We start from the raw sequence: 12,320 nt of genomic DNA, 5'->3' as shown, positions 1-12,320 counted from the left end.
ACAATGGGACACCGAAATAACTCAATGCTGATGGATGAGAATAAGTGGCGGACCGGGATTCGAAACCGGTTTTTCCGATTTACGCGTGGTGGCCCTAACTGCTTCGACTATGCTAACACGTCTATCCTCCGACCCAAATCGCCACATGCAGCACACTTCAAAGTAGCTTCCCCTGTCCACAACTCTAGTTCGCACGCAGCCCTACCGTGCTTCCGCGAGAGGTCGGACATTATTGTGCATCTGGTCTGGAAGATCGATATGCCATCAGGGGCATGTATTATGAAGGTGACTGTTCTCTCGGATAGGTATGTCTGAAAGAACAGGCACACTATCTATATAATATACGCCCGAAAGACCAGACACAGTACTTATATTCGAGGGCTATTCGGAAAGTAAGATCCGATCGACTGCTAAATGGAAACAATAGTGAAAAACCGATTAAGCTTTACATACATGTGTCTGACAGTGTCTTTGGTATACCCGTCGATCGCGCCACATCGATCTTATCGGTTCTGCGCTACAGTGAGGGGTCTCCCACTAAGTTTGAGTCCCTGTGAGAGATTCCGCCTTATTTCATGCAGCCCACAAAATTATCATCCATTTCCTTCTTCATGACAATATTCAAGAGCACACTGCAGAGGCATTGAGGACACTCCTGCAGCGTTTTCCATGGGAAGTGTTTGATTGGACATTATACACCCAGGGCTTGGCTTCCTCTGCCACGCGGGATTAGCCGAGCGGTCTAAGGCGCTGCAGTCATGGACTGTGCGGCTGGTCCCGGCGGTGGTTCGAGTCCTCCCTCGGGCATGGGTGTGTGTGTTTGTCCTTAGGATCATATAGGTTAAGTAATGTGTAAGCTTAGGGACTGATGACCTTAGCAATTAAGTCCCATACGATTTAACACACTTTTGAACATTTTTAAAAAATTTTTTTTTTCGCTCCCTCTGATTTTTATCTCTGCTCGCATGAACTGCTGGCTATGGAGACAACTTTGTGGCTCAGGCAACATGCTGCAGATTAGCGTATAGAATTGGTGGAAAGCACACGCTGCTGCCTTCTATGACGAGGGTATTGGAAAGTTGGTGCAATGTTACGACAAACGTCTAAGTCGGAGCGGCTACTATGTAGAAAAGTAGCTACTACAAATAAAAATATTTTGATTTTCACTGTGGTTTCCATTTCACGACCGATAGGACCTTACTTAAAGAACAGCCCTCGTCACATATGCGCCTGATGCCATATCGATCTTTCAGTGCAGATGCGCAATAATGTCCGACCTCCCGCGGGAGTACAGTAAGAGAAATTGAGCGAAGAGGAATAAAGGACAGGGAACACTACTCTACAGTGTGTGGCATATGGAGATTTGGGTCGGAGGGTGGACGTGTTCGGCTAGCCGAAGTTACGCAGTCGCTTTCTACAGGTTCAGAAACAAAATTCCCCACAATGTCCACATGCGATGCTGTTCAGAGTAGCTCTGGTACTTCTTTCTCACTCTTTGCTTGCTTCCTTGGGCTAGAGGACGTGTGGAACCGCAACGACAAGGAGGACGACGTGACCGATTTTCAAAAGACGTAGTCGCACTGAAATAAATACTGGTTTACTACGCTGCCTAATATCTGGGCGCTGTAGAAAGCACTGACTCTTTCAAACTCGCTGCGTTCTGAATATGTACAGTTTTCTGAGTGATAGTGGTTTTAGAACTCCATGGAACACGCTGCACTACTGCATTCGAACCACTGGCATAAGAAAGCAAGGAAACAATTCTCCTCGCAATACGTTAAGATGGAGGGACTTGCCGTTCCGCTGTCCTCCGTCCCCCTGAACTTTACGAGCGACCCACTCCTGCTAGTCGTTAGTGGCGAGCTAAAAGTCGCGCGTGCAAATAACAAACGCCCCGCACTGTCGCGTTTATTGCCGCGGTGGCTGATGCACAGTCTGCGTCACAGGCAGGAGGCGGTGGGGCAGAGAGCTGCAGGAGTATCAGCGGCCCGCCTATTCTCAGAGTTACACCGCTCCTCCACGTAAATATCTGTAACACTCATATCGAATCACAAAGCCGCGTACAATCTGGAGTATTGAGCGCTTGTACTGGGAGAGTAATGACTGTCGTACTTGGGAAGCATTAGCGTCAGCTATCGCCCGGTTGAGCGTGTTCTGCCGTAAATGGCTAGTCGTCGCATCGCGGCTTCGCGTCATGCAGAGCACGCTCTTATTAACTAGCAGCGTACGTGGACCGAATCAGTGACGGTGAAATAGGGAGTTGTACCGTTGAGTGCAGCTAGAGGGGTCATTCCCGCGCGAGAAAGCATTGGCGTGGACAGGTTTCGAAACGGGAGGCCTAGCTGCGGAAACTGAATACAAGAACTGACGAACCTCCGGGTAAATGCACTCTACGAACATGTATCCATCCAGACGTTTTCACATCAGGTCGCAGGATCGTGGAAACGTACACTGCATATTTCCTTTTCTCAGGATCGAAAATTGGAGAGATGGAAAACCGGCAATGCAGCCACTTGCTTATCCTGTGTCCAATTTGCGCGGCGGCCCTGGAACTGCAGAAACTTTGCTTGCCAGCAACGTACGTTTCCGTTTTGTCTCTCTGAGTCTTGTTTTAAGTTGAGTATCCAAACAGTGATAAATATCTTAAAAACTAAAAATGTGGAAATGACCTCACTTCATTACTTGTACAGACGAAAAAAAAAGGAGAAGAAAGAGAACTGGCAGAGTGCCCATGATGTTTCGGTGAAGTTTTTGTCTTGGTTACACATCGGCTGCTAGTGAATTAACAAGTATTTACTATACTACATTTCTAACAACGCGTGGACGTATTCGAAAGCACAGACACATATAACTGATTTGCCTCGATGGGCAGTGGATCCACCACGTTCAGTGCAGATGCACGATTACGAATCTCAGAGTAGCGATCCTGGAGGACATGGACGGGTATTCCGAATAGGTGGCACCAGATGAGAATGTAGCTCGGCTGGGAGGCGTGCCGAAATAGCCCACGAAACTGCGATAAACACTGTGTCCGGGTGGCGCAGTGGTTAACGCCTCTGCCTAGTCAGCAGGAGATCACGAGTTTGAATCCCGGTCTGGCACACATTTTTCACTCATCGTCGCTGATTCCGCATGAAGACCCGACGCAGCTCCCTCCCTCCCCTCTCGACCTTCAATTTACACAATATACTACGTTTCGTACGATCGGCCAGTTTCAGCATTATTCGCAATGCTCGAGAGCTACAGTCAGATATATTACATGTTATTGATAATGAAAATGGTCTATAAGGCCGAAATTGGACAATCATGCAAAACATAGTGAAGCAAATACTGGTTAATTAAGTAACAGCCAAGGTGGAACCATGACATTGTCTTTAAGAAATTCACGGCTGTGGTTCACTGCATGAAGAAATTGCTCTTCGATGAAGGACAGGTATCCACACAACAAAAGCTTGTATACTTCACGGGTCATGTACGGTTTTTGCATTTTAGGCCGTGGCTTGATGTATAAGTGCCTGATTAACGTTTGTCTCCCATTTCCTGAGACAATGTAAGGATGTGCGGATATATGTTTAAATTCTCAGAGGTTAATCACTTCGAGAAACCAGTAATTCGAATACTTTAATAGAAGCGACGGCTTAAACAGCCGAGATTGTTTTAGTATCGTTCCCTGTAAAACGTTCAATTTATGTTTATTTTTATGGAATTTGGTATGTTATTTCATAGGTGTACGTGCAGAGTAGATCGCAACTGATCAAAGATCACCATGGAAACAGGTAACGTGTACAATTATTTTTAATTATGGAAATTAAAAATAGCTACACAGTTGTACAAATACATTGATTCGCTCCGAAGTGAAGTCGTTACAGTCTGCTCGTTATACCATGGCGTATAAGGTAAAGATTAAAAACACATACATGCATCGCCTGAGCGACCTTCGAATGATACAGTAACTCTCCAAGTGAATATAAACTCAGTTATATCTGCAAGCTATAATCTCTTACTAAGTGCATGAGACTAATGTTTCACCACGCTTACTCTTTCGCACAAAGTTACTTAACTGGTTACAGGGAAAGAGTATGTGAGTGAAGAAACTGAGCCAATCAGGAGGGTGCTGTGGCACCTATTCTGTAAAGGTAGTGCTAACTAAACCAGTTTCTTATCATGGGCGTCAGGTGTCTGTCGTCTGTCGCATAGCCAATTCGGTAAACACGATCATCTGACGAACAGGTTGTGGATAAATTTCTATCTGCTCTTCTTTCAACGTGTTATATGTGCTCGTTTCAAGTTTGTGTCAGAAGTATTACTTTTTCGAAGCAGCGGAGATGAAATGTTGGGCAGAACGCCTAAGACCACAACCTACACTTTTAAAACGGTATATATTATATAGTCGCTCTTGTCTACATGAATACAGCATACAGGGACAGGGAATCATCAGCCAGGGTTACAGTTCGAGAAAGTGTGAATAATATTTGAAAGACTGGCGTCGACTACGTTGTGCCTTCTGAAGGATCGTCGCTGATGGTGAATAAGGTCTGAGAAGCGGAACACTTTACGCTTGTAGCTCGATTAACACGTTTAGCCGGACGAGACGCTTATCTAGCTTCAGCACTAAAGATTTTGTATTTCAAAATGTTCATCAAGAGGTCTTATCAGTGAAGCTGATGATAATTTGTGAATCCAAAGAAATTATTTTTTAGTAGGATCTTCAACGAGTAGGACTGAAAAATATGATGATTGTTGTAGCTAATCATGTATACACATACTTTAAACCGAGTCATTCCACACCATTTCGAAAAAAATCATTCAGATAATCTAGGAGTTAACATCCACGGCATGATGACGTACACCAACAGTAAAATCGTAAGCAGTGGCGTAAACAGGGAGTCATAGATCGTGCGCGTGCCCTGGGCACCCTTTCCGTGAGGACGCAGTTTTGTGAGGGAAAAAAAAAGATACAGAAGAAAAGGAGAAAAGGAAGGACGAAGTGAGAGGGGGGAGGAAGAAGGGAAGGTTGGAGTTTGCTAAAAGAGGAAGGAGGCGGAGATGTATTAAAGGAAATCATGAGGACGTTCGTATTGGACTGTGCTGAGCAACAGTTGCATAAAAGCTCTCCACGGTACAGAGACGCCCTTGATTTTTATCACCTACTAGACGGAGCCCTCTCATTACACAGGAACCAACGCAACGTTTTGCTTATCATGGCTTTTTATTGATAGGCAATGCAGTAATGAAGACGGAACCGCGGTACTGTTGCAAGCAGTGGGACTTTGGACTGTGTGTTTTATATATTTTGAATTTGTATCATAAAAAAAGAAGAAAAAACAAAAAAGTCTGTTAGGCAGCGGTGACAATTAAACAAAACAAAAGATAGATAGGAGAGAGGGAGTTGTGGCAGAGTGCAAGAATACCCTGGTTGCCCCAGTCACACCACTGGGTGTTAAGTGCAGACGGAGGCGTGGCGAGAGCGAGCAGCTGGCAGCAGCAGCAGCAGCAGCAGCAAGTGCCGGCGGCGGTACTCACATTGCACGACGTAGGCGCCCAGTTCGGCCGCCAGGTCGAACGTGACAGGCAGCCGGCCCTGCAGGATGTCCTGCTTCACCTGCAGGAAGAACTGGTACCTGCAACACGGACAAACAGCCAGCTCGTCAACGCCTGTCTGGACAAACAGCAGTTTGGTCATCTCGCTCTCACTCAAATAAAATAATTTCGTAGTAAGGAAACGGATTCGACACTGTAACACTGGACAGAGTAATTCATTGTTCCTTTGGAGTAAAATAGTTTATAGCTACAGTGCAGGAGTTGTACTTTGTTTTTCTTGAAGTATAGTATGTCATGCCAAAGCATCAGATGCTCCAGCAATACCAGGCCATAACCTCTATTTATAAAAGTCAATGTCTTGACTCACTGAATCATCATCGCCCAGTCCAAAACCGCTAAGGACAGAAACCTGAAGTTTGTAGAGGGTGTGGATCTCATACTGTAGGCACCGTTTTGTAAGCATCGTTTGTGAAGGGATTGTCCGAAATTCCATCCTAAGGGTGCGAAATAGGTGATGAAAGGCATTTTGAAAGTATGTCGCTATTAAGGGAATTTTGAAGTTAGAACTACGAAAACTGTTATTTAGTTTCTCAGTCAGAAAATGAAAAAGAATACGTGTTTCAGAATTTTTGGAAATTCAGCCACTAAGGGGGTAAAATAATGGGTCGAAGTTTTTTGAAAATAAATAATTACTAAAGAGCTACTAAAGGTTTTTAAGGCTACATCTATGATAACTGGTACTTGATTTCTTGTGCAGGATAAAAAAAAAAAAAATACGCTTTGCAGTGTTTCTGGAAATTCAACCCCTACGGGAGTGCAGTGGGTGATGAAAATTTTTAAGCAACAGTTCTCGGTTAAATATAAAGCAATGTTTGTTAGGGGATGAAAGCGGCTATCGAATTATTTCCTCAAGAACGCAAAAAGAATGATAAAAAAAGTTTGATCTCCAGCTACCAGAATCTCTTTTTGATCAGAAGTAAATTCGAAAAAGACCATGCTTATATGGCCTTAATTAAGTGAGAAACTTAGAAGGTGTTGCAGTTTGTGAACAACATAAAAATTCGATTAAATAAAAACAAAAAATATCTCTGCAAGCCATAGAGACTAGGCAAGCGAAACAGCGAGCATTTAGTTAAATCTTAAAATAGATTATTTTAGCTGTAACAAATTTATTCAACACCAAATTTATGTGAATGCATATTTTAATATTTGTACAGTTACAATTTGTAATATATAATCTGCATTAGATATAAGAGAGTGCAGGATTTATTTGTCAGCAGCAAGAAATAAATAAGTATTCAAATTATTCTACAATGGTTCAAATGGCTCTGAGCACTATGGGACTTAACATCTGTGGTCATCAGTCCCCTACAACTTAGAACTACTTAAACCGAACTAACCTAAGGACATCACACACATCCATGCCCGAGGCAGGATTCGAACCTGCGACAGTGGCAGTCGCGCGGTTCCTGACTGAGCGCCTAGAACCGCTAGACCACCGCGGCCGGCAATTATTCTACAGGGATTAAGGTTGCATAGATTGTAAATGACATGTACCAAGGGACAGGTAGATCTGGTATTTTTTCACTTCTGAAAAGCGCTTAACAGGAAAGCAAAAACTATTAGCCGAAGTACCATCATATACCATATCAAACGAAATTTGTGGCTGGACCAAGTAGTTCTTGGTAGGGAGCACGCAGCATATTATCTGAGATGGAAAGTCATCGACAGGAAAGGTGTTGTGATCCTTGCTGGTTATGTTGCATATCAGTGACCTGGCAGACGGTATCAACAGTAACATCAGACCCTTTGCACATGAACAACAATGTACTATGAAGTACTGAAAAAAAGATGTAAAAATATTCAGTCAGATCTTGATAAGATTTCAAAGTGGTGCTACTTCCTGCTAAGCGACCGCTACGGTCGCAGGTTCGAATCCTGCCACGGGCATGGATGTGTGTGATGTCCTTAGCTTAGTTAGGTTTAAGTAGTTCTAAGTTCTAGGCGACTGATGACCGCTTATTGCTCAGAGCCATTTGAACCAACCTCCTAAGCTTAGTTGGTGGACTACAGGCTGGAAGCCGAGTGTATCACTCCAATGACGTGGGTAGTTTACCCCAAGTACTTCGAGACTGTTTGAAATATCTGCTATACACCTGAAATTTGAGCAGCACCCCAGAAGTCCGCTGAGGAGCATGAGTTTGCAAAACATTGCTTAGACGTCGTTATATCCACATGCACAGGACCACAACTTGAATGTGTACTTTCGACCTGGTCCCTGAGTACTGCTTCATCTAAAATCTGTACTAAAACAGTATAGGATAAATCGTATAAATATCATCAAACTCGTAATCCTCACAAATAGATGTGAACTATAGCTGACCTGATGGGAGCAGTATTATGCTATGGGTGACATTTTCGTGCGCTTGCATGGGACCTGTGGTAGTAATCGAAGATACGCTGACAGCTGCATGCTTTCATGTTTGATGTCTTCCCCGACGGCAATGTCATCTTTGAGCAGTACAATGGCCGTGTCTCTGAGCCAGAACCCTGCTACAGTCATTTGAGGAGCGATATAGCGAACTCACGTTGATGTCTCGGCGACCAAATTCGCCAGACGTAAATCCTATCTCGCGCCATCACTGCGTACGAAAGTCATCGGCCCGTTATTTATGCTAATTTCATGACCTGTGCGTAGACATCTAATGCCACATGCCTCCACAAACCTACCAACAAACTGTCAGACCACTGATACACAGAGTCCGTGATGTGGGGATATTTCCTTCCAAAGACGAGCAAAGAAGATATTAAGCAGGTGGTCATAATATTTTGCCTTAAAAGTGTATTACCCGCAGGCAGCTAGAAAACGGCAGTGTTGCCGAAATAGGCCTATAGCAAACAAATAAAGCACTGAATACTCTAAACATAGCAGCGATTTGGATATCTCTACTTACAATATTTTCTGAAAGTTTTTCCTACTCTATTTATAAACGAAGGTTGCCATGCTCGTGCTGTTCAATGTAATATCTACTCCACACCGAGTGATAGTTTTATGAAATGGAGAAATGAACAAAGAAACGAAAAAATAAATGAGTAGTAGGAGCTTGATTATAGGACAATCATTGGTTATTCAATAATTTTTTGCCGGTTGTGTGATACTGACAGCAAAATATGTGATGGCCTGCAATTTTAACGAATAGAGGAAGAATGGATCGTAATAGAATTTAAGGACGATAACTGAGCCACGGGAACCATTCCTGCATATTTTGCGGTGAATGTTACGTGATAATATAAATTTTCAGCGTGGAGATTACGAAATAAAAATTGTAATTCCTTTCATCGAATACGGGTTTAGATTGATATTTTGAAATTACGTGCGTACCTGGACGGTGGGGCTTTGTGGGCTCGTACAATATCTTACACAGAGGTGTGTAAGCGGAGGCAAATTGCGGTATTCACTCCGCGGCGAGGTTTTATTCAGCGGCCGCTATTATACGGCTGTTCGGGGCACAGAGCGGGCGCTGGCGTTAGCGTTAGCAGGCTCGTGGGCGAGCGCCGCGGCGCGCCGGCCTTGTCAGCAGACACCGCACAAGCCGGCCGTTGCGTGGCGTGGCGTAGCGTGCTGTGCTGTGGTGTGGTGCGCCCTCTATCTGTGCCGGCGGGCGCCCTCCGACCCACCGATTACAGGAGTTAGAGGGACGGGACGGGCCGTGGGCAGCGCGCAGCGCGCGTGGGGACTGGCCGCGGCACGCGCTCCATGGCCTGGACGGGCATCGCCGATGTTAGCGGCGTGTCCATAAACACCAGGCTCGAACGCGGAGCAGCGCCGCTGACGCAGCGCTGTGACAGATCCTCGAGATAATCACCAGTGACGGCGTGCACTCAGGAGCCGCTTCGCGAGGTGTTCTTTTTTATCGAGATATATAAAACAACAAAAATATCGAGTCGTGCAAGCTACGATTAGGATTTGTTCCCAAATAAAAGCAAATCTGAGCAGTCTGTGTGACAGAATGAGATTTCATAATCAGTACAAAGGACAACTCAATTGTTTTACGACGGAAGTACACGCCCAACGGGTCACCGAATCTGCTCATCCTTTGCACGACTGTAGTACATACTTACATATAACGAATGCTGCTCTAGAAGGATGCGCTTCTCAGGCCTTTCTGAGAAGTTCAGAAGGTTCGAAGTATTATGAGTAGAGTTTTGAAACTAACGTAGGCTACCGGAGACTGTTATAAGCAAGCCTTGGTCGGTTTAAAATCTCGTAAACGCATTATTTGTACGTTTGGTCTGTTGTATAGCCATCGAGCGTTACTTCATTTCGAGCGCTTTGTTTGTGTATGCAATCAAGGTCCTGTTAGATTACCCTAGAAACCGGAATCGGTGAACTGTCTAGAAACAGAGTGAGGATTATAATTAGCCGCATGATCTACGGAATATTTTTGTTCTGTATAGTTGTTCTCCTGTCTGTAAAGCAGAGCCGCGCGGGATTAGCCGAACGGTCCAGGGCGCTGCAGTCAGTAAATGTGCGGCTGGTCCCGGCGGAGGTTCGAGTCCTCCCTCTGGCATAGGTGTGTGTGTTTGTCCTTAGAATAATTTAGGTTAAGTAGTGTGTAAGTCTAGGGACCGATGGCCTCAGCAGTTTGGTCCCTTAGAAATTCACACAAACTCATACGGGACTTGTATTATTTATGCATTCGCTGATCACTGGAATCTGTTTTGAATCCCAACGGGTTCCCTACATCGTATTAGGCGTGCTAATGCATTGTGTTTTTGCTGTTTCCATATTTTTGTCCAACCCTTGCATCTCACCACGAATACAACTCAGTCCTCTTCTTTTCGCTAGGATTTATCCCATCCGATACGGGGTCCGTTTACGCAAGATTTGGTAAATTTTATTTTATTATTCAGTTGTAAGGGGTTCCCATCTGCCGCCTGATAATCAAGTGTAGTGTGCTCGGGGAAGAACCGCTGTTATCCAAAGCCTAAGACGCTGACTCCTTAACTGGTGTACTGATCGAGGGGGCGTAGTGGCTAGCAAAATGGTTTCGCAGTTGGGAGGAAGACCGGTTCAAAAACGCATCCGACTACCCAGATTTAGGTTTCCATGAATCGCTTCCGGCAAATGCCTTGATGCTTTCTTTGAAAAGGCACGGTCGATTTCATTCCCCATCTTCGAAACAATCCGAGCTGAGCTCCGTCTGTAATGTCTCCGGTGTCAAGCAGGCGTGAACATAAAACGACTTTTTTACAGCATTTTATTACATTTATCTTCTAACATTTATTAAACAAACAGTTAGTTAAAAAATTAAAAAATATTTCTCTGTATCTAACCTCAAACGACACGCAGCACATTATCAACCTCTACGATATGTCTTCACTGTCTTCGACAGTTAGCCGTGCGGGGTAGCCGAGTGGTCTTGGCGCCTTGGCTCGGTTCGCGCGGCTTCCTCCGTCGGAGGTTCGAATCAAATGGTTCAAATGGCTCTGAGCACTATGGGACTCAACTTCTGAGGTCATTAGTCCCCTAGAACTTAGAACTAGTTAAGAGGTTCGAATCCTCCCTTGGGCATCGGTGTGTTTGTGTTATCCTTAGCGTAAGTTAGTTTAAGATAGATTAAGTAGTGTGTAAGCCTAGAAAGCGATGACCTCGGCAGCTTGGTCCCATAGGAACTTACCAGCAATTTCCAATTTTTTCAACAGTTATTCGTAACCGAACCGTTTTTCCTCACAGCACATGTAGATACTGTATGTACCGGAACGCAAACGCAAGAAAGCAATATACGAGTACGTAGCCCTTTGCAGTCGTAATTGCATGTATAACATGTTTTCTCAAACAGGTACTCATAACAGATGATTACAACACTATTTATTAACCGAGCGAGGTGGCGCAGTGGTTAGCACACTGGACTCGCATTCGGGAGGACGACGGTTCAATCCCGTCTCCGGCCATTCTGATTTAGGTTTTCCATGATTTCCCTAAATCGCTTCAGGCAAATGTCGGGATGGTTCCTTTGAAAGGGCACGGCCGATTTCCTTCCCCATCCTTCCCTCACCCGAGCTTGCGCTCCGTCTCTAATGACCTCGTTGTCGACGGGACGTTAAAGACTAATCTCCTCCTCCTCCTCTAATATTTATTACTCAGAAGGGTTATCAGCTTCGGCACAGTGAACAGAATTAATTACTTTGCGAACTTTATACGAAAACGAAACGAGTACGAAGACGTTACTGCAGTGTTGTTTGTAGGCCTCCTAGACTGGCAGGAGCTAATGATTTCCCTTCTTCGGAATGCAGGTCTGTGGGATGTGCTGCCGCTGGGGAGCGAGCGGTATAATTTACGGGGGCGTGTGGTGTGGGCGGGGGCGGAGGTAGGCTGAGGAATGCCCGTGGAGCACTGTGCCACGTGTAATTGGCCAGCGGCAGTCTGTGCCGGCGAGGCGCGGAGAGGTGGTTCCCACGAATCAGGGACACGGCCGAGAACACTCGCGCTGCCAGCAGGCACCCGCTCCGACAGCTGTCTGCGGACACATTCCGCACTAGCGGGACAAGTACCTGCCACAGCTTCATCAGGCTGTGCATCTCAACATGCATCAACAAATAAGCTTTGCGCTCTCCAAACTCAGACAGCTGTACAGTAACCAAAACGAGAATTGCTGGTACCACAATACGAAAAAGGCGAATGTGTCCTGGGAGAGTTGGCGATTTAAAGGAACGGGACCTGCTTTTCGACTTATCTGGTACCTTCAGAGACATCTTGACATATTCGTGCTTTTTTT

General features: G+C 45.1%; 1 protein-coding gene across 1 annotated transcript in view; it reads right to left on the bottom strand.

Annotated features, from left to right (window-relative positions):
* LOC124616344 (band 4.1-like protein 4) overlaps positions 1–12,320 on the bottom strand; it is a 621,141-nt gene that overhangs the window by 371,161 nt on the left and 237,660 nt on the right. The window contains exon 5 of the mRNA XM_047144652.1: positions 5,524–5,621. Within this exon, the coding sequence (XP_047000608.1) occupies positions 5,524–5,621 (98 nt within the window). The remainder of the gene's footprint in view (positions 1–5,523; positions 5,622–12,320) is intronic.

This window comes from Schistocerca americana, chromosome 5 (assembly GCF_021461395.2).
Source record: "Schistocerca americana isolate TAMUIC-IGC-003095 chromosome 5, iqSchAmer2.1, whole genome shotgun sequence".
NCBI lineage: Eukaryota > Metazoa > Arthropoda > Insecta > Orthoptera > Acrididae > Schistocerca > Schistocerca americana.
This window is presented reverse-complemented; position numbering and strand designations above follow the sequence as displayed.